Here is a 24,249-nt window from a genome sequence, read left to right on the forward strand (position 1 = left end):
AAATGTAATCAATTTTTAAAAAATGGAATGAAAGAATCAATTATCTAGAAATCCTAAGATATAAACTATACTCTCCGTTACAACAGAGACAAAAGCTTATACACTTAAAAAATCTATTTCGGCAATAGGAAATAACTGCTAGGCAGAAAGTTTTTACCTGATCAAGGTTATTATACCATTTGCTTTATTTGCTCTTCTTTTGAGGATCCGTATTTTGCCATACTTTTTCCTCCTACCTCTATCCCCTCTATTCCTTCTGCATCCTTACAGCTACTGTCCTACCCGCTCAATTGAATGACTTTAAGTAATGCTTTGAATTAAATTTCTCGAGCTTTCTTTTGGGTGTGGGGGCGGGGGGAGGCACACCTGAAGCAAGCGGAAGTTTTAGGGCCAGGGATCGAACCCCTGCCACAGCAGTGACTGTAGCTGCTGCAGTGACAATGGATCCTTAATCCGATGAGTTCCCCCTCAACAGGGGAACTTCAAAACTTCCGAAGTTTCTGAGAAGAGTCTCTCCAATGAGATTGTCAGCCAATAGAGACAATAATATGTATCTGTCAACATCTTTCCTCTCACTCCAACCCTTTTTCCCACTAGTGGTTTAAAAATCTGTAATTGCCTACTCACTTCCTAGGAGGTTCCTCATCTTCCCTAATTTCATTCTCTTCTTCTTTGACCTCTACCTCGACTTCCACTTTTATTTCTTTCTTCTCTTTTTCTTCTTTCACCTTCCCTGATTTTCTCCGTGGCTTTGGAGTTTCCCTGAAAATACAAATATATTTCAACACGGTTATCTAGCAAAGAATCTTTTCAAGGACAATTGTGAAAACAGAGTGAAGCCTGGAGTTATCATTGATTTATTGCAAAACATGATCCTCAGCCTATGAAATGTGGTTTCCAGCCAACCATTCTTCATATGCACAGTAATCATATTTTCTATATGTATGTATATATTTATATATATGTTAAAGACTATGAGATGACCTCCCCCAAGCTAACAATGCCTTCAAATCAAATCTCACTATAGTTGTAAAGAAAAATTTAGGAGTTCCCGTCGTGGCGCAGTGGTTAACAAATCCGACTAGGAACCATGAGGTTGCGGGTTCGATCCCTGGCCTTGCTCAGTGGGTTAAGGATCCGGTGTTGCTGTGAGCTGTGGTGTAGGTTGCAGACGCGGCTCAGATCCCGCGTTGCTGTGGCTCTGGCGTAGGCCGGTGGCTACAGCTCCAATTGGACCCCTAGCCTGGGAACCTCCATATGCCACGAGAGCGGCCCAAGAAATGGCAAAAAGACAAAAAAAAAAGAAAAACCAAAAAAAAACTTAGTATTCAGGGAATTCATGATGACATCTTAAGATAAAAACATCATAATAATTTGTATATGATCAAAACAAAGTTCTATGAATGGAAGAGAGGGCTGCATGAGGGAGTAATAAGATTTAGGTTTTTAAAACAAGTGCGTAATTAATTACTCATTTAAAATTAAATCCATATCTATTAGTTTGGCAACAAGATGAAATAAAAGCATGCGACAATGCTTTCCTAACTTGTATTTCACCAATGAATCTTAGACTTGCCTTTCTAAGTGGGGTTTGTAGGTCTCATCTCTTGGATCATCTTTGAAAGGTATTTCTTCTTCACTGATCAGCATCTCTTCTTCCTCCTCTTCTTCCTCATCACTGCTAAAAAGAAGAAAATAGAAATTAGAAAGTCAAGTTATAAGAATTACGTCTGACTGGATTTTACTTGGTAATTTGTTTAGAGATAGCCAAAGATTCACAATAAGTTATCCAGGATTTCAGTCTTATGGTCTAGTTGTACTGCCATCTAGCTGTCTCATCCTGAAGAATAATAACTGGAACTAAAACTACATATATCCTAGATATGCTATCACTGCATTAAAAAAAAGGCAAGGCAGGAGTTCCTGTTGTGGCGCAGTGGTTAACGAATCTGACTAGGAACAATGAGGTTGCAGGTTTGATCCCTGGCCTTGCTCAGTGAGTTAACGATCTGGCATAGCCATGAGCTGTGCTATAGGTTGCAGATGCGGCTTGGATCCCACGTTGCTGTGGCTCTGGCGTAGGCTGGTGGCTACAGCTCTGATTCAACCCCTAGCCTGGGAACCTCCATATGCCGCAGAAGCGGCCCTAGAAAAGGCAAAAAGACAAAAAAAAAAAAAAAAAAAAAAAAAAAGGGCAAGCCAATGATGGCTCAGTAAAATTAAAGAGTTAAAAAACATGCGACTCAATTATGTCAAGTAGAAAACAACTCCAGAGTCATCTGATGTGATTATGTTCTACATCCCCAAAGGTTTAAATATGAAACATGGAAAAGTTTCTTACCTAATGCCACCTGGAGACTGATGTTCTTCTGCAACATCTAGAAAAACAAAGTCCAAAGAAAACTTTAATCTATGTAGGTATAGTTATTTTCTCTTTCTAGCCAAGAGACTCAAACCAAATTACTGCCTGGAGTAATTATACAAAAGGAGAATTAGCTACAAAATGTCAAGTAGGAACCCTTGCTACACCACACCACACCTCCCCTGAAAGTTAAGCTGAAAATGTTCATCATTACATTTAAAATAAACACACAACTGGTTATTAAATAACCATACTCTATTTGCACTGTACCATAATCAAGCTGATCTGTGTTTGGTTCTGACTTGCAGATGAGCTGCAATGAGCCAGTCTTGGACCTAGAGCTTCGGGTGTTCTCTGTGTCACGATGCCGAGAGACAGATGTCCTGCTACTACTGCGCCAGCCCCGACTAGGCCGAGTTGCAGCAATGGAAGCTTCCTGAGGGAGGGCAGAATCGTCTTCCTCTTTTTCTTCCTTGGGATCTAGATGAAAACATACACCGTTCTTTAAAGTTTATGGTTAGCCAATAACTATCTCCGTGTATCTGCAATATAGTCAATGAAAAGACGATAAATTAAAAAAAAAGCCTCAAAATTTTACTGATATAACAGAAACAATGAGAGGAAAATTTGATAAAACTTATCCTTCCTACCATCGCTCTAAAGAAAAAACTGTCACGTTGCAAAATAGTAATTTCACATGGATTTATCTACTAAAAGATGAAATGCTAAGAGAAATATACCTAAGATGTAACCTTTTGTTCTCTCTCTCTGTATATATATACATGTGGTTATTTTTGGCTGCAGCTGTGGCATGCAGAAATTCTCAGGCCACCCACTGCTACTTCCAGAGCAGTAACACCACCATATCCTCAACTTGCGAAACTACCAGGGAACTCCTATTTTAACCTTTAAATCTAAGATAGAAGAAACTAAATTGTGTGAGTGGTCCCAAAAAGATGATCAGATCTGCAGAGGCATGAAAAAGACTCATAGGTCCAGATGATTTAATGATCAAACAACGCAGCAAGTACTAAAGAGGAATCCCGTAATTGCAATGTCTTCTCTTGATTCTACTCAATAATTTTATTCAGTATATTAAAAGTGGGCCTATTCTGACTATGGAAGAGTCTTTTAATAATCTCAGAATGGAAAAGTCCTTCCTAAGAATAGCAGAATTTCAGGCCTTAAGACCAATACATAAAGTTTTCTGCATGGCAAATTCCACTATAAGCAAAGTCTAACAGCCCAATAGAAAAGCGGCAACTCAATGAAAACATACGTTTTTCAAAAACATATTAACAGGAGTTCCTGCTGTGGCGAGTTAAGAACCCGACCAGTATCCATGAGGATGCAGGTTCAATCCCTGGCCTTGCTCAGTGGGTTGAGGTGTAGCTCTGATTCAACCCCTAGCCTGGGAACTTCCATATGCTGCAGGTGCGGTGCTAAAAAGCAAGAAACAAAACAAAACAAGAGACAAAGAAGGACACTGTATAGTGATAAATTGGTCAATCAATCAAGAAGATATAAGAATTATAAACCTATACATACCCAATATATGAGACAAAAATGACAGAACTGAAGGAATAGGTATTACTAAAATCAGTTGTGAACCTTATTTTCAGTAATGAATAAAATGATCACTCTGAAATTCAGTCAGGAAATAGAGGACCTAAGCAATACTATAAAAAAATTAAACCTAACAGATAAATAAAGAACAATTCAAAAAAAAAAAAAAAAAAAACAAAAAACAACTGAATACACAATCTTCTAAAGTACACAGAGAAGATTCTCCAGAGTAGACTATGTCAGGCCACTCGAGAAACTTTAAAAAGATTGAGATCATACAAACATTCTCTGGTCACAATGGAATGAAACTAGAAGTGGGTATCAGGAAGAAAACTAGACTAGAAAACTCACAAAAACATGTTAAGTTAAACAACATACTCTTAAACAACCAGGGGAAATTTTTTTTTTTTTTTTTTTCTTTTTAGGGCAGCACCCGTGGAAGTTCCTGGCCTAGGAGTTGAATTGGAGCTTCAGCTGCCGGCCTGTATCACAGCCACAGCAACATTGGATACTTAACCATTGAGCAGATGCCAGGGATTGAACCCATATCCTCACGGACACTATGCTGAGTTCTTTTTTTTGTCTTTTTGCCTCTTCTTGAGCTGCTCCCTCGGCATATGGAGGTTCCCAGGCTAGGGATCCAATTGGAACTATAGCCACCGGCCTACGCCAGAGCCACAGCAACATCGGATACGAGCTTCGTCTGCGACCTACACCACAGCTCACGGCAACGCCAGATCCTTAGCCCACTGACCAAAGGCAGGGACCGAACCTGCAACCTCATGGTTCCTAGTTGGATTTGTTAACCACTGCGCCACGACAGGAACTCCCTATGCTGAGTTCTTAATCCACTTAGTCAAAATGGGTACTCCAACCAGAGAATTATTAAAGAAAAAAAAATCACAAGAGAAATTAAAAATACTTAAAGATAAATGAAAATTAAACCATATTTATCATAAAATACAGACTTGTAGCAAAAGCAGTGTTCGGGGAAAATTTACAGATGTAAATAGCTATATTAAAATAGAAAAAAAGGTTTGGAGTTCCAGTTGTGGCTCAGTGGAAATGAATCTGACTAGTATCCATGAGGACACAGGCTTGATCCCTGATCAGTGGGTTAAGGATCAGGTGTTGCTTTCAGCTGTGGTGTAGGTTGCAGATGTGGCTTGGATCTAACTTTGCTGTGGCTGTGGCTTATTAGGCCAGCAGCTACAGCTCCGATTTGATCCCTAGCCTGGGAATCTCCACATGCTGCAGGTGCAGCCCAAAAAGGACAAAAGAAAAAAGAAAAGAAAGGTCTAATCAATAACGTAACTTTAAACTTAAAGAAAAAGGAGGAGCAAACCAAACTCAAAGCTAGCAGAACAAAGGAAATAAAAAATAGAGCAGAGATAAACAAGAAAAACAGAAGAATCAGTAGAGGAAAATCAATGAAACCAAGTTAGTTCTTTGAAAAGAAGCTCAAATTATCCCAAAACCTGAACACACATAGAACAACTGAAGACAGTGAATTAGTAATCAAAAACTTCTCAATGAAAAAAGGCCCTCCAGGAAGAGGGACCACTTCTCAACTCATTCTATAAGGCAAGCATTATTGTGATACCAAAGCCAGATAAAGACATCACAAGAAACCATGGACCAATATTCCTGCAAACCAAATCCAGTAGCATATTAAGACTAAATAGAACATTAAAACTGTGACCAAGGAGTTCCCGTCGAGGCTCAGTGGTTAACAAACCTGACTAATATCCATGAGAATGCAGGTTCAATCCCTGGCCTTGCTCAGTGGATTAAGGATCAGGCGTTGCCTTGAGGTGGCTACAGCTCCAATTTGACCCCTGGCCTGGGAACTTCATATGCTGCGGGTATGGCCCTAAAATGACCAAAAAAAAAAAAAAAAATCTATGACCAAGTAGAATGCATCCCAGGATTATGAGGGTGGTTTAACAGACAAAAATCAATTGGTATAGTAATAGAATGAAGGGGAAAAAACTCTTCAAGATCATCTCAATTGATAAGAACACACAATAAACTAGGAATAGAATGGAACTTCCTCAACCTGACAAAGAGCATTTATCAAAACCCCAGAGCTAACACACTCAAAGTAGCAAAAGAAAGAAAAAATTATCTCCTTAAGATCAGAGACAAGATAAGGATTCCTTTCCTACACTTCTATTTAACTTTGTACTGGAAGTTCTAGGCAGAGCAACTGACAAAAGAAAAAAAAAGCACACAAATAGGAACAGAGGAAGTAAAACTAACTTTATTTGCAAATGAAATAACCTTATTGCTAAAGAATCTGAAAAAAAAAAAAACTATTAAAAAACACACAGATTTAGCCAAGTTGCCGGATACAAGATCAACACACAAAATTGAGTTGTTTTAACTATATGAGCAATGACCAATCCAAAAAGGAATTAAAAAAATGATTCCATTCACAACTAAATTAAAAGGAATATATAAGTACTACTACACTGGCAATACTCCCCAAATATATCTACAGATTGAATATAATCCCTATCAAAATCTCAGCTTCTGTTTTTATAGAAATCGACAATGTGATCCTAAAATTTATATGAAAATGCAAAGGCCCTAGATCAGCCAAAACAATCTTAAAAGTAAATTGGAGGACTCTGTCTAATCTCAAAACTTACTACAAAGCTACAGTAATCAAACAGTACTATAGCGTAGGACTGGCATAAGGATGGACAACAGACCAATGGAACTGTACTGAGAGTCCACATATAAACCCATTCATTATGGTCAAATAATTTTCAACAAGGTTGCAAAGATTATAATTTGGAAAGAACAGACTCTTCAACAAGTGGTGCTGGAACAACTGGATATTCACATGCAAAGAATGAAGCTGGACCCTTCCCTTATACTATATACAAAAGTTAACTAAAAATGCATCAAAGACCTAAATGCAAGAGCTAACATTAAATAACTCTTACAAGTGAAGAAAATCTACAAAATGGGATATTTGCAGGTTATATATCTAATAAATTAGAGTCCAATATCCAGAATGTAAAACAAACAAACAAAAAAACCCTCTCTCTCAATTTAACAACAAAAGACGAACCACCAAACTGAAAAATGGGCAAAAAACAGTATTTCCCTAACAAAAATATATGCATGGCCAAAAATCACACAAAAAGATGCTCAAAATAAGTCATGAGCATAATGCAAATAAGACCACAATGAGATTACCACTTCATACGTGCTAGAATAGCTGTAACAGCAATTCTTAAAATGAGAAATAACAAGTGTTAGGATGTGGAGAAATTCGAACTCTGGTACACTGCTGGTGGGAAGGTAGAATGGTGCAGCTACTGTGGAAAATACAGTTGGCTGCTCCTCAAAAACATAAATATAGAATTACCTACCATACAACCCAGCAATTCCACTCCAGGGGAATATACCTCCAGTGCTAAAAACTGGTATCCAAACAAATACTTGTATATGGATATTCATAGCAGTACAATCCACAAATGTGGAAACTGCAATATCTCTCAAATATTGAGTGGATAAATAAAATGCAGTATATCCATACAATGGAGTACTACTCATAAGAGGAATGAATTAGCAATATGTACATGCTGCAACATAGATGGAACCTTGAAAATACGCTACAATAGAAAACAGACATAAAAATCACATACTGTATAATTCCATTTACATGAAACATTCAGAATACGGGTAAATTCATATTAATGTTGTTTTAAGGTAATTAAGGTAAAGCAAATTCATGTTTGTTAGAGGCTAGAAAGATGGGGAATGAGAAATAACTACCTTTAATGGGTAAGGAGTCTTCCTGGGTGGGGATAGAGGTAATAGTTGCACAACATTTTAAGTGTACTAAATGTCAATGAATTGTATGCTTTAAAATGGTTAAATTAGGAGTTCTCTTGCGGTGCGGTGGCTTAAGTATCCAGTGAGGTCACTGCAGTGGCTCAAGTTTGATCCCTGGCCTGGGAACTTCCAAATGGCACAGGTGCGGCCAATAAGTAAATAAATACACAAAATCATTATTTTTGTTACATGAATTTCACCTTAAAAAAAAAATGCAAAGGAAAGAAGAAAAAAAAAAAAAAGCACTGTCAGGTTCCCAGAGTAGAAACTGACAACAAACAGAAGGATAACCCACACATTAGAGTAATCATGACCAGACAGAAAGAAACAAGTCTTGTCTGCGTGGCAAAGACAATTTCTTGTTGTTTCTCAAAACAGCTGACTTTGAGGAAGCTCCCTGACATATAAGTAATAAGAAAGAAAAGAGCCACAAGAGCCTGGGTGAAGAAAGACAACAGGCAAGCCACTGCAGGCACAAGTGAATACAACTGCATTCTGGAAAGAGGAAAAATGGACAAACGAAGAGCGGCTGATGCTATGAATTGAGACAAAAAGACAGCGGTACTACTGGCAGGAATGTTTCTCCCAGTTCCTCCGGGTACCAAAAGATGAAACATAACTCAGTCCCAGAGCAACACAATCCTTTCAAAACAACTCATCAAACTCCAAAAGGTGATAGCCATTTCATCCTGATAAAATATGATCTGCCCTCAGACTGCCTCATTTTTCTAATGGAGACTTAGAGATAGTATACGACTTATTCAAGATTATAAAACTAACATTAATTTTGAGCGAACAGCAAGTGGCTGGTTGACAGTCTAGGAAGAAAACTAGAGTAAGGTTTTCTCATCTCTGTTTATTTAAATATTTACATTTCTTCTGGGAAACTAACAAACCTTAAATACTTGTTCAGTGGTTAACATTTTTTTCCTTTTTCTAAAATTAGTCCTCATAATCCTGCCAAGTAATTATTATCTTGATAGACGTGAAAAGCGGGTAACTGAGTTTCCCCAAGCTCACGTATCAAATCATGGAGCTGCGATTTGAACCCAGGTATATCTAAGTCCAAAGTCTATATTCTTTCTGCTCTACCACACCTAATCACATAAAAGAGGAACGGGAAAGTGCCAATCCAAGAGCCTGATTCACATTTGGTTCGCTTCCACCCAGTCTTAGGTTCAAGTGCCTAGAGAGAAACTCCTTCATGTAAGATACTGACCTAAAAGACCCCAAGTAGGATTATTTCAAGAAAATGAATTTTTAATCTAAAACTGCATATTTAGAACATTCCCAGTATCATCATTCACAGTGGCTAAAAAGTGGATCAACTGATGGATAGATCAAATGGAGTATTTAAACACAAAGGAATACTATGTAACAAAATAGAATTATTTATACATACTACAACATGGATTAACCTCAAAGACTTTTTGCCAAGTGAAAAAAGCCACTAACCCCCCCACACATACATATTTTATGTACAAGTCCATATATAAAATGTCAGAAAAGAGAATTCCCATTGTGGCTCAGTGGGTTAAGAACCCAATTATTATCCATGAGGATGTGTTTTTGATCCCTGGCCTTGCTCAGTGGATTCAAGGACATGGCATTGCATATCCTGCACTGCAGCCTGTGGATGCAGCTCAGACCTGGCACGGCTGTGGCTGTGGTGTAGTGGCCCAGGAACCTCCAGATGCTGCGAGTTTGGCCCTAAAAAGACCAAAAAAAGAAAGGGGGGGGGGGCAAAGCTATATAGACAGAACTACACACATAAAAATGGGTGAATTTTAAGGTATGTAAATTATGCCTCAATAAAACTGTATTAATATACATTGTAGCACTAGTCATAAAGCCTAATAACGAAAAACTACCCAAATGCCCATCAATAGTAAAATGGGTAAATTGTGATTTAGTCCCGTAATGGAACACTATACAGCAATAAAAAATAATCTGTAACAAATACAACATAGAGGAAATGTCACATAATGGTGAGCAAAAGAAGCTCTACACAAGAGTACATAAAATGCATTATTCCACTTTATAAAATTCAAAAACTGGCAAAACTAATTTGTGCTGTTCAAAGTCACAATGGTGGTTACATTTAACCTAATTTAACCTAATCTAAGGTGGTTACACCAAACCTAAGGTGACTGACCATGTTCTGATTCTTGAACTGGGTGATGGTTACATGGCTGAACTCTATACAATTACATGATAAGTGTACTTTTGTATACGTATGGTATTATCTTAAATTTATTTTTTGAAAATCACCTGTAATCCCAGGGGAAAAAACTGAGAAATATCAAATGTCCTTCAATCAAGTAATGGTTAAATAAACACAGAACACATTTGCGTAGCAGTCATGGTTGGATTCCCAGCAAGTGTCTATTCATCTCTTCCTCTTTCCTTAAAGAATGAATCCCACTATTAGAAACATGGCAGATTCCTGAGTGTAAACTAATGGTTTTGTAAGTGTAGTCTGTAAATTCCTATAGATCCCCAATACCCTTTCAAGAAGTCTTCAAGGTCAAATTCCTCACAAAAGACCTGTTGGGATTTTAATTTGGATTATAATGCATTTACAGATCAATATGGAGAGAAATAACACCTTGAACAATACTGAATCTTTAAAATGATGAACAAAGCACATCATTCTCTTTATTTAGGTTGCTGCAGCTGCCAACCTATGCCACAGCCACACCAATTCTAAGCCACATCTATGACCTACACGGCAGCTTGCGGCAACACAGGATCCTTGACCCACTGAGCGAGTCCAGGAATAGAACCTGCATCCTCATGGAGACAGTGTTGGGTTAACCTGCTGAACCACTACAAGATTCCAGTAGTTCATATTTGTGATACTATTTTAAAATAAACTGTTATTTTTTAATTTCACAATTTCAATTTTTGTTGCTAATATAGATAAATACAATTGATCTTTGTTAATTTTGTATCCTGTAGGGTAACTTCAAGAGGCCTTGTAGCTTTTGCCTTCAGCCTTTTGGGCCACTGTTTGAGACTACCATGAAGTGAAACTGTCTAAACTGAAAGGCCACTGAGGAGAGAGGATGGCCCAACTAAGAAATAATAAATTGTATTTTAAACCACTAAGTTTCTGAATGGTTATATAACAGAAGGTAACTGACACAAGAGTTTAGAGCCACAGTAAAGAAAAACAGGGCTTAGAAATTCTCAAAGACATAAAGTTTCAAACAGAATCAGTCAATAAGAAGGTAGGATACAGGCTGGGAGTTTAGGACCAAAAAAGTAAGCCACATTTAAAGAAGGAGGTAAGCAAAAGAACCACAGCTGCCTCTAAGGGAATTAACTGCACTGAAGCTAAAGGAGTATTTGCCTAGATGTAGTCAGATCAACCTGGCTAGTTTTAACTGTGAGGAGTTTAATCCTTCTTGGATTTAAAAGGTGAGGGGGCATTAAAGCAGAGCTAATTCCATGTCCACTCATGACCTCGGTGTGAGGATAATGATATGCCTGCAGGTAAAGACGAGCTCTCAGGGGTTTCAGATTCTTATCAGTTTGCCCACTCAGGATCTTAGGCTTCTTCTGCTTCAGTTTCCTTCTACCAGAGCATTCTGTTGCACTCTCAATTGGTTCTGAAAGGGAAGGGAATCTCAATATAAAATAATTACTATATATAACAGAAAAAAACATAACTATTGAGATGGTGCTTATATCATAGCTGGATGATCAAGTTAGATCATAATCACCAAATTGTTACAAAGATTTTTTTTTTATATGTAGGCACAGATTCATTTACCTGACTGATAACACATCCCATAACTGAAACGAACTGGTAATCATGGGTTTCTAAGCCTGTATCACAACCCCCATTTATTATAAATGAAGTATGTCCACACTTCAAGGAAACTGGAGCAGAAACAACCATAGGATGTCTCTATGTCAGAACTAGAAGCAAGGTTTACAGAATACGGGGCACTCCCAACAAGGAACAAAGATGTTGAGCAGATCATTCTCATACTGAGAGAAATAATGATCCCTGTTACTTTAAGATAAAGGGGTAGGAAGGAAACAGGAGAGATAAAATGCCTACCTAATGCACTGTCAGCCACTTGAGAGATGAGCATTATTATAACAGTCAGAACTTGAGTTTCTGAAACTTGATCATACTACTCTGTGTACTTCTATAATTAGCTCTACTTTGTTTTCCATAAATAATTAGTAAAGTCCATTCTGAAATATTAGCCATTCTCACCAATATTAAAAGCCAAGGAAAGCAGGTCCTTTAAAAAAAAAAAAAAAAAAAAAACAAAACTTATATTTAAGCCAACTTTAGAAGAGGAGCATTTAATTTGTGAAGAAGCACTTTTTAGCTAATACTGATAGCATATCTGAGGGTTAAAATAGGAATTATATATGCCTTTTTTTTTTAAGGCTGCACCCAGGACATATGGCAGTTCCCAGGTTAGGGGTCGAATTAGAGCCACAGCAACATCAGATCTGAGCCATGTCTGCGACCTACTCCACAGTTCATGTCGACACTGGATCCTTAACCCACTGAGTGAGGCCAGGGATCGAACCCTCAACCTCATGATTCCTAGTCAGGTTCGTTTTCGGTGTGCCATGAAGGAATTCCTATATGCCTTTTTTTATGTAGACATTTCTCTTCCAGAGCCTTCTCTTCAAAACTCATAGAATTTTATTGTAACCAGGAAACCAGGTTACCAGCAGAGAATCAAAATCTTTCAAGACAATGCCCTGTACATTATTAAAAAGTTAGGATTTTTTTTTTCTCGGAGTTCCCATCATGACTCAGTGGTTAACAAATCTGACTAGGAACCATGAGGTTGTGGGTTCAATCCCTGGCCTTGCTCAGAGGCTTAAGGATCCAGTGTTGCCGTGAGCTGTAGTGCAGGTTAGATGAGGCTAGGATCCCAAGCTGCTGTGGCTCTGGCGTGGGCCGCTGTGGCCCTGGCACAGGCCGGCGGCTAAAGCTCCGATTAGACACCTAGCCTGGGAACCTCCATATGTCTCGGGAGCAACCCAGGAAATGGTAAAAAGACAAAAAAAAAAAAAAGATTTTTTTTTTTTTCTCATTGGAGTGGGAAGAAAAGGTGAGAAATCCTGTTCTATATATATAAGGATGACACAAATATTGTTTAACAGTGGAAATAAGAGGATAAGAAATAATCAAAGGTATTCTAACACAGGAAAATAGAAACAATGATGAAACTAAAACTATGAAAATTGTTAACTAGATAAGGCAAATAGTCTAAGCTCTGAACAATCTAAGTAAATTCCCAGATCTGTTATGAACTCATTTGGTGATTCTGACCAGGCAATCTTTTCCAAATACCATTATTCCATAACAGGAAGCACAACTGAAAAGAGTAAAAATGATTTTGAACAAAAGGTGAGATCCAAAGTTTAATACAACCAAATTTCAAGTACTCAGTATTCCAAACTGTATCCCATAGCTCTAATTTTGATAAATTCGATAAGGAAAAAAAAGGGTGTGTGTATCTCATAGGTAATCGCTGCATATATTGGTATTTACACTGTATAGTACCCCAAATCAAAGTTTTGAAAAGTCCTGCAGTAAATAATTAACTTTAATGACTCAAGCACTGCCCATATTTATTTGACTCTATAACACTTATTATTATTCTATGAAACATTTTAGTAAAGATTAAGATATAGTCTTTTTTAATGATTTATCTTGGGCAGTTTTGTCAGAGGTTTGAAAGTGAAAGAAGTCAAAATTAGTGGACAAAGTAACACTGGCATTATTATTATATATATATACATTTTTTTTTTTTTTGGTCTTTTTGTCATTTCTAGGGCCGCTCCCGCAGCATATGGAGGTTCCCAGGCTAGGGGTCTAATCGGAGCTGTAGCCACTGGCCTACACCAGAGCCACAGCAACGCGGGATCCGAGCCCCGTCTGCGACTTACACCACAGCTCACAGCAACGCCGGATCCTTAACCCACTGAGCAGGGGCAGGGACCGAACCCGCAACCTCATGGTTCCTAGTCGGATTCGTTAACCACTGCGCCACGACGGGAACTCCTCTATTACTCTTGAAAGCTCCACAATGATGATGATAATCCTCCGGCAATGGTAAAACCAAGCTTTCATATTTAAGCTTTTCCCCTTTTTGCTTCTTTGTGGAATGTTCTTCCTCAAGTTATCCATCTGCACACTTAGGTCTGAGCTCTGGTATCACCTTCTCAAAGGAGTTCCCTTGCCATCTTATCTAAACTTATTCCCCACTCCCAACTTCATCAATTTAATACACTGTTGAAATTTCTTCCCTGTACTTACTGGATTACTAGGACAACACAGTACCTAGGATGGTGCTGGGCACAGAGTGAATGCTCAATAATCACTTGTTGAATGAGTTATTAAACACATTTTGTTAAGCAACTTTTCATTTGTTGTACATATATCCATCAGGGTTAAATAAATGTAGAAGGAACAGGACTTAATGCGTCTTTAGTATTATTTCAGCTTGAAAAATGAACACGGCACTTTGCAATTTAGTAATAAAAATAAAATGACGACAACAACAAGTTGCTTTTTTGGGGGTGTGCCCCATCACCTATTCAAATATGTCCAAAGTTCCTATCTTTAAGTGAAGAACAGATAATTTCATTCAATGTTAATAAAACAAAGAGATAGCTATACCTTTAGAAAATTCATTTTTGGGGGGGCTACACTTGCAGCATATGCAAGTTCCCAGGCTAGGAGGAGCTGAATTGGAGCCACAGCTGCTGGGCTATGCCACAGCCAGAGGAACAGGGATCCAAGCCCTGTCTGTCACCTACACCACAGCTCAAAGTAATGCCGGATCCTTAACCCACTGAGCAAACCCAGGGATCAAACCCACATCATCATGGATACTAGTCAGGTTTGTCACTTTTGGGCCACAAATGGGAACTCCAGAAAATTCATTTCTTTATTCACTGATACAGTTATATAAAAGATATACTTATATACCTCTATATACTATTCATAGAGTTGAACAGCTACTGTAACAGGTAAACTAATGCAGAGACCAAGATGGGAGTTTGAGAGTATCTGTTCCTTGTAGATTTCACAAACTTAACAGTGAACCTTTACTGAATCCTTACTGGATTGGTGTACTAAATTATCTGCAATAAAAGGCAGAACTTGACTTCAAACCCGAAGCTCTAACTCTAGATCCAGAGTATTTAACTAGTGGATTAAAGTGGGACTGACTTGAGACTGAATTACCCATAATGCAGTTTTCTTTTCCTTTCTTTCTTTTTTTAAACTTTACGGCTACACCCTTGGCACATGGAAGTTCCAAGCCACAGCTGCAGCAACACCAGATCCCTTAATCTGCTGTGCCAGGCTGGGGATCAAACCCACAACTCCACAGTGACCTAAGCCACTGCAGTCAAATTCTTAACCTACTGTGCCATGGCAGGAACGCCCTTTCTTTTTTGAAATTGAAGTGCAGTTGATTTACAACGTCATGTTAGTTCCAGGTGTGCAGCAAAGTGATTCAGTTATTTATATACACGCAGATACACACACATATATATAACACACATAAATATTTTCTTTTTCAGCTTCTTTTGCATTATAGGTTATCATAAGATACTGAAAATAGTTCCCTATGCTACACAGTAGGGCCTTGTTGTTTATTTTATTTTTTTTGGCTACTCCCATAGCATGCAGAAGTTTCCAGAGATTGAAACTAAGCGAAAACAATGACAATACCGAGTCCTTAACCACTAGACCACCAGGGAACTCCTTATCTATATTATACGCAGTAGTTTGTATCAGCTAATCCCAAACTCCTGATTTATCCCCCCCACTCCCTTTCTTTCCCCTTTGATATCCATAAATTTGTTTTCTGTCTGTCTCTTTCTGTTTTCTAAGTTCATTTTTATCTTTTTTTTGGTTCCACATAGGAGTAATAGCATATAATATTTGTCTTTCCCTGACTTACTTCACTTAGTATGAGGATCTCTAGGTCCATCAATGTTGCTGCAAATGGTGTTACTTCATTCTTTTTAATGCCTAAGTAACACACACACATACATATACACACCACATCTTCTCTTCCAGCCATCAGTTGATGGATACTTAAGTTGCTTCCATGTCTAAACTCTGGGCACATGTTATCTGAGTTAAGTGTTTTGTTTTTTCCCTTTTTAGGGCCACACCCTTGGCATATGGAAGTTCCCAGGCTAGGAGTCGAATTGAAGCTGTAGCCACTGGCCTACAACACAGCTACAGCAACACCAGATCTGTGCCACATCTGCGACCTGCACCACAGCTCACAGCAATGCCAGATCCTTAACCTATTGAGCGCTGTCAGGAATCAAACCTGCGTCCTCATGGATACTAGTCAGATTTGCTTCCGCTGAGGCACAATGGTAACTCTAGTTTTTGACTTTTCCTGATGTATGCCCAGGGGTGGGATTTCTGGGTCATAAAGTAACAGTATTTTCAGGTTTTAAGGAACCCCCATGCTGTCCTCCATGGTGTCTGCACAATTTACATTCCCATCAGTGTAGGAAGGCTCCCTGTCTCTATACCCTCTATAGCATTTATTATTTGTAGACTTTATACCTCACTGTAGTTTTGCATTTTCCTAATAATCAGTGATGTTGAGCATCTTTTCATGTGCCTGCTGTCCATCTGTATGCCTTCTTTGGAAAAATGTCTATTTAGATCTTCTGCCCTTTTTGACACGGTTTTTTTTTTCTGATATTGAACTGTTTATATATTTTCCAAATTAAGCCTTTGTCAGCTTTGTCATTTGCAAATATTTTCTCCCCTCTAGTAGGCTGTCTGATTTATTTCTGGTTCCCTTTGGTGTGCAAAAGTTTATTAAGTTTGATTAGGTTCCATGTGCTTATTTTTGCATTGATTTATTTTGCCTTGGGACACTGTCTGAAGAAAATATCACTAGAATTTATGTGAGAATGTTTTGGCCTATTTTTCTTCTAGGAGTTTTATGGTGTCTTATGTTTAAGTCTTTCAGCCATTTTGAGTTTATTTTTGTGCAGGGTGTATGGAGTGTTCTAATTTCACTGATTTACAGGCGACCATCCAGCTTTCCCAACAACACTGTCTTCTCTCCACTGTATGTTCTCACCTCATTTTTTGAAGATTAATTAACTATAGATGTGTGAGTTTATTTCTGGGCTCTTTATTCTGTTCCACTGATCTGTATGTCTGTTTTTGTGCCAATACCACTCTGTTCTGATTGCTGTAGCTTTGTAGTATTATCTAAGTCTGGGAGGGTTGTCTCTAGCTTCATTCTTTTTCTTCAGGATTGCTCTGGCAAGTCTGGGTCTTCTGTGGTTACATATACATTTTAGGATTGTTTGTTCTTGTTCTGTGAAGAAGTATCAAGAGTAATCTAAAAGGGATCACATTAAATCTGTAGATTCCTTTGAGTAGTATGGCCATTTTAACAATATTCATTTCCAATCCAAGAACATAAGACAGCTTTCCATTTCTCTGAAATCATCTTCAATTTCCTTTAACAATGTTTTATAGTTTTCAGCATTAGGTCTTTCACCTTCTTGGTCAGGTTTATTCCTAGGTAACATGCCAACTTCTGGTTTAAGAAATCTACCCAAAGAACAATTAATTCATCTCTAACAGGGTTTCAAAATTCCCACCACATTTTGTGAGTATCCCTCAAGGCAAACTAAAATAATTTCTTCAGACAGAATCTTTAGACACAGAAGGTAATTTTATATCTTATTAACGGCAGGTTTGGGTTTTTTTCTCTTAACAGAAACTACTCTGTATTTGATTGCCACCTGTCTCTCCATATCCTCCTCCATATCCTATTTTCCAATATTAACAGAGATGAAACCAAAAACTTGCTAAACAAAATAGTCACGCAAAGCTTTCTACACAAAAACTTGCCTAGTACAAAATACTTCCTGTTATACCTCAGATTCTAAAATTCAGAAAAAAGAAACCTGGTCACTGATATCCAATTATGAAAGGAACTATCAAATTTAAGTTATGGGGTTCTTAAACCACACTGTCATTCTTCTAAATGGCACACAGCCAGGCATTTTGTTTTTGTTTTGCTTTTTAGGGCAGCATTTGCAGCATGTGGAAGTTCCAAGGCTAGGGGTCGAATCAGAACTGCCAGCCTACACCACAGCCACAGCAACTCGTGATCCGAGCCACATCTGCAACATACGCCACACCTCACAGCAACTCATGATCCTTAACCCACTGAGCAGGGCTAGGGATCAAACCCACCTCCTTGTGGACACTAGCTGGATTCGTAACCCACTGAGCCACAATGGGAACTCCATACGTATCCAAGTTTTAAACTTGCCTTATACATATTCTTCTCACATATCCAGATTTTAAACTTGCCTTATACATATTCTTCATATGTATTTTATGAAAAGACAAATTTACATTGTGAATAATCTAAGTTTATATTACATATATACATAATAAATTAACCAACCAATACTTAGTTATTAAGTAGATTCCAGTCAGTATTGGACCAAGCAAGATCAGACACACTAAATGAAATATGCTTAGAAGTATCTTTGTTCTAGTTTTAAGAAAGATTCTGTGCATTTGAACGTAGCATCAAGGAACACAGCCAGTAACTAGGAAAAAAATGTACTAAGCGAGCAACTGGACCAGCATAAAAAGGGCCATTTTATAACCCAATCCGCAAATCCAGAGTAGTCTTTTTAAAAAAGGTGAATATTAGCTAAACTTCATAATCCAGATAAGCAGAACACTACATTTAATGAATATATTTGGCTTGCTATTTGAAACGACCTAATGAGCACATTTAATTATTCACCAGGCTGAAATCTTAGTACTTTTCTTTCCACATCCTGCATTTATGAGTCTCTATAAGCATCAATATTTTGTCTACACATTACTCTGTATCATTCCTTTCTGTTACTTTACTAAAAAACCAGTTTTAAAGTAACATTAAATAATCTGATTTCCCATTACTGGGTTTCTAAATAACACCAAAATGTTCCACTTGCCCAATCTTGCTGTTATTTAAATAGGTTCTACCTATTCCAGTAATTCTTTACTAAACTAAAATCGCTTTTATTTATTTATTTATTTATTGGTCTTTTTACCTTTTCCAGGGCTGCTCCTGCGGCATATGGAGGTTCCCAGGCTAAGAGTCCAGTCGGAGCTGCAGCTGCCAGCCTACGCCACAACCATAGCAATGCGAGATCTGAGCTGCATCTGCAACCCACACCACAGCTCATGGCAACGCTGGATCCTTAACCCACTGAGCAAAGCCAGGGATCGAACTGCAACCTCATGGTTCCTAGTCGGATTCATTAACCACTGTGCCACGACCAGAACTCCAAAAGTCACTTTTAAATGGGAACGATCTGAATGATCACACTGAAGCTTATTCTATTTTCTATCAGATTATAAGACAGTCATAGAATGTACGTAAGAGGTAAGAAAGACCCAGTCTTACCTTTGCTAGTTGATACTTTTTCCGTGCATCTGAAAGAAAAGAGAATCATATATTAAATGAATAATCTTGCACACTTTCTCAAAACACAAGTATTTGTCTTTCAGGTTCATATCCAGAGTGATGCAGAAAACATCTAGATCAGTACTGTCCCTCAGAACTTTTCGCAGTGATAAAAATAGTCAACATCTACACTGGTTCAATATCGTAGTCGCCATGTGGCCACCATGTACTTGAAATAGCTATGTAACTGAGGAAATGAACTATCAGTTTTGATTAATACAAATTTAAGTAGCCACAACTAGCTATCATATTTGACAGTACACAGCTAGAGTATCATTCAAAACAGTCACAGCCAGAGTATCATTCAAAATAGTTGTTTTTAACTGTAAAAAGATATGATACAAAGAAAATATTGCTAATTTTGTTGTATTAAATGGTTATAAAAGAAAAATGTCCTTATTCTACACAAATGCAGTAACTAGGAATGAAATGAAATGTTCGAGATTGCCTTTAAAATACTCTGCCCGCCTCTCCAAAAAAAGAGGTGGGAAAGGCAAAGAGGTAGCGAGCACGGCAAAATTTCAAAAACTGTTAAATCTATGTGAAAAATACCACTTTCATTATACTATTTCCTCCATTTTGTGTATGTCTGACAATTTTCATATTAACAACTTAATGAACTTAAAAGAAAACCCTAAAATTATTCATTGGTTAAATCCAATTCAAAATATTTCTAAAAAGGCAACAGACTGGACCTCAGAAATAAATATAACTTGCATTTTACAAATTAAGAACAGTAAAGTGTCTAATGTGTTATAATCTACTGAATTAAAAAAATGCATTCCCATGTTTTTAATTTGGGAAAATTTCCATCATACTGTTAGGTACAGTTTAATGAATGCCCCCCAGAGCCATTACCCAAATCCAAAGTCAACATGCCTTGGATCTTTCCATAAAAATGCCACAGAACATATCTGAAAACAAAGTTTTCTCTCTCTTTTTTTTTTTTTTTTGAAAGTAAATCTAGTACAAATGAAGACCCTTATGTTACAAAAGAATATTCAAGCACATACAAAAGTTGTAGCATAATACACAGTTTTCTTTAGAAAGATTAGCTATCATTATCTCAACCCATATATTTTTTAAAAGCTTGATATTATATTTTTAAATTATATTACTAATGTCCCAATTAACAACACAATATAACTGCTTATCATCCCAACTCTAATATTACTGCCTCCTCATTCTCACTATCTATGACCTTCACTTATTCTTTACGAAAGTAGCAAGGAGGTTTCATGAAAAGGTTTACTACCATTTTACTTTTAACAAGAAACCAAAAATGGAATTCTATACAGCAAAAAACAGAACACTACTTGCTTCCTCCATTTGTTACCCATCTGAACCTCTACGAATACTCAGTTTTAGCCTATATTCCTACCTTCCTTGTGGTGAGGAAAGAATAGCTTCCCTCAACAGTTAAGTTAGAAGTTGAAAAAAGTATTTAAGTGTTAAATTTTGAAAGGCATCAGATAACCAGAGGATTTAACCATCACATGGTAGAAATAAACCTTTTAAACCTAACCTAGTCTTATTTAAACAATTATATTGTTTCCATATTAGTAGAAAGCATGAATATTTCAACTTATGAATCAGAAAAAAGCTAATGTGTGTGTATATATATTGTATGTATGTATCTGTCTATCTACACGGATTTTTTTTTTTTTAAGTTTCATGAGTATTTAAACCCTACATTTTAAATACAAGAATCTTAACTCTGGAGTTTATTGGCTAAAACACAGCAAACGAAGAGTCTATTTCTTAGTACTGATATATAACCTTTCTTCAAATTTGCTTTATCTTTCCTTACTACTAGTCTTTAAGTTTGTTAGGTAGCTAGTTAGTCTGATTGATTTATTTACTTATTTGCTTGCTTGCCATGCATGGGACATGCAGAAGTTTCCAGGCCAGACAGTGAATCTGAGCCACGGCAGTGGCAACACTGAATCTGCAACCGCTAGGCCACCAGGGAACTCTCCTCCTAAGTTTTAATTTATAATGATTACATATTTAAATTTATGCCTTTCACTTGAGTACCTTCACTGAAAAACTATTTCCTTTCACAAAGATTTTCTATTCTTCATTAATTTCTAAACATTTCAATGCAAGTAGAAGAGATGTTTTAGGAAAGTTTATAAAAACTATAACTATTAATTGTCATTTAACATAAAGCTCATAAATCATAAAATCATAAATTATCAGATTGATGAAGAAGCCATGTTTCAGGAACTGACTTGCCCACGGTCTCTTAGTAAGCAGTAGAAAAAGCTGAGATCTGAAACTGACTAAAGTCCAATGTTTTTTTCTGTTATTTTGCCTTACAATAGGAAAAGAGATTTTAATCAATCCAAATCTCTGTGTTTACTAACTTTTTAAGCTACTGTACACTTTGCTGTCTCTTCAAACAAGAGAAACATATGTAGGTTAAATAGCTAATTACTTGGAATTTATTGCGGGAAATGTTATTTGAAAAATAGAGTTGACTCATGGAAGGGTTCAGTAAATCAATACTCAAAACTTCATGAAATGTCTTGAAGGATTGTTTCTTTTTTTTTTTTTGTCTTTCTCTCTTTTTAGGGCCACATCCGCAGCATTAGGAGGTTCCCAGGCTAGGGGTCTAATTGGAGCTGTAGCTGCCGGCCTACGCCAGACCCACAGCAATGCCAGATCCAAGCTGCATCTGCGACCTACACCACAGCTCACAGCAACACTGGACCCTTAACCCACTGAGCGAGGCCAGGGACCAAACCTGCAACCTCGTGGTTCCTAGTCGGATTCATTTCCGCTGTACGACGACGGAAACTCCTAAGTTTCTTAATTAGTTTAAAAATGTATCATTCTGAAAACCTGTAAAACATGTACATGTTTGGCAAACCTCCACTGATCAATGCATCTTCCCTTTTTACTACAAAGTCCTTGAGGATGAAGTCCATGTCTCATTTTCCTTTAAACACTCTGGCTCAGCACAGCACCAGACCCTGTTACTCCTTAATCAAGGTTTACTGAGCTGAAATGCTTTAGGTGTCCTTTGATTCCCAGGACATCCAGTACATTGAAATTGGGTAACAGAAAAATTAAAACAGGAGTTCCTGTAGAGGTTCAGTGGTTAACAAACCCTACTAGTATCCGTGAGGACGTGGGTTCAATCTCTGGCCTTGCTCAGTGGGTAAGGATCTGATGTTGCTGCGAGCTATGGCGCAGGTCAAAGAGGCAGCTCGGATCCTGCGTGGCTGTGGCACAGGCCAGCAGCTACGGCTCTGATTTGACCCGTAGCCTGGGAACCTCCATATGCCACAGGTGCAGCCCTAATGAGAAAAAAATGAAAATTATTATAACAATCCAATCAAATCTGCATACTTTAAAATACTCAAGAGATGGTTCTGAGGCTAAGAGAAGGTAAAACATCACTACTATCTTGTATGATACTGGAGGAAAAAGAGGGTCGTTGAGAATTAAAACTTTTCTTTCCTCTCCACAAGGAATATTGTGGAGAAAAAACTGAAGGGGTTTAATTAAGTGAGCTTCATCCAAGTTCAACTGTTGTAACATTAATATTGTGAGAGTAAAAGAAAACTCATTATTACTTTTTTTTTGGCCAAGAATTAGAGAATATAATAAACCATGACAGCCAGTAAAACTACCTCTCTAGGTATAATTATCTTAAGAGATCATTTATATTATTGAAACTGGTGGATCAGTGGGAGGGAACTGTGGTAAAGGGATATGGATATATTTAACTTTCAAATGGGTAGATAAAAATGGAAGGGAATTTTAAAAACCATACTAAATTATTAACCTTCCTATGCCTCGTAATAGAAAAAAAATTAAAATCCAATTTGGCAGAATTTACATGAAAAACACCACTACACACAAGTTATACCTCTACCAAAGATACCACTGCTCAAAACAATAACTTTTAATAAATATTTACTATGTAGTGGGCTTTGTGTTAAGTGTTTCACATGCTGTACTTAATTCTCACAAACTCATAAGGACTAACTTTATCTCCTATATATATTAAAACTGAGGCACAGAATTTAAGAAACTTGTCCAAGGAATTTACATCCAAATAAGGCTAATGATATATACCTTTTCAAATTTGAGATTAAGAGCAGCTTAAAATTTTTGTGACGATGAAATTCATTTATAGCAATTAGAATCCTAATTGCAGCTGAATGATTTGTAAGTACAGATTGCTGCTGTCTACAGAAATGTAATTTATGCAATCCTCTAAATTATGTTAACTAACATTCAATAATTTGAAAGCATATCTAATACATAATACACACTGAATTTTATTTCTCTTCCTCAGAGTCTTCTAAGACAAGCATGCCAAGGTCACAGACTTCACTATTAATTTTGGAACAGGTATGTTTCAAGTTTTAAATCTACTGGGTCTGTATAAGCCAAATCTTGCCATGCTCTCTGGGAAAGTAGGGTGGTGAGGGGAGGATTTAAAACTGACTTCTGTCCCCATCTTCAACTTCCCCTGCTTTCACTAATTTTTTCACTTTAAAGTCAAAAATGTTTTCAGTAATGAATTCAATGGCTAATATGATTAATTTACAGATTTACAAACACCTGTCCTTCAGTATTTTTAACATAGAAACATTTTAACAACTTAAAATATTTATATTCCTAGTCATGTATTCTTGATTCCTCTATGATCTCTGGGCAATACATGAATTCCTTTCACACAATTCTAATTTTTAAGGACTAAGTTCCTATATTAAAACATACACAAAAACAAAAACATGCTGCTTGTCAAAAACTTAAAACTTATCTAATCTTGTTATACTTGTCAAAAAATTAAAGTTATATGAAAGATTCTATACTTAAAATTGAGAGATTCATGTTTTTACCCTACTCTTAAGTACCAGATTTTGGAAAGAGTGAAAACTGCTGCGAAAATTTAACAGAGTGAAAAAAACTACATAACGATAC

General features: G+C 37.2%; 1 protein-coding gene across 2 annotated transcripts in view; it reads right to left on the reverse strand.

Moving 5' to 3' along the window:
- The window catches only part of ZFP91 (ZFP91 zinc finger protein), a 36,734-nt gene that overhangs the window by 10,849 nt on the left and 1,636 nt on the right, over positions 1-24,249 (reverse strand). The window contains exons 2-6 of one of the 2 annotated variants that reach the window (XM_021083007.1): positions 19,246-19,274; positions 2,633-2,842; positions 2,342-2,378; positions 1,577-1,681; positions 628-762 (exon numbers count right to left, since the gene is read on the reverse strand). In XM_021083007.1, the coding sequence (XP_020938666.1) occupies positions 628-762; positions 1,577-1,681; positions 2,342-2,378; positions 2,633-2,842; positions 19,246-19,274 (516 nt within the window). The remainder of the gene's footprint in view (positions 1-627; positions 763-1,576; positions 1,682-2,341; positions 2,379-2,632; positions 2,843-19,245; positions 19,275-24,249) is intronic. The other variant, XM_021083008.1, reaches the window with a different exon arrangement.

This window comes from Sus scrofa, chromosome 2, assembly GCF_000003025.6.
Source record: "Sus scrofa isolate TJ Tabasco breed Duroc chromosome 2, Sscrofa11.1, whole genome shotgun sequence".
Classification (NCBI taxonomy): domain Eukaryota; kingdom Metazoa; phylum Chordata; class Mammalia; order Artiodactyla; family Suidae; genus Sus; species Sus scrofa.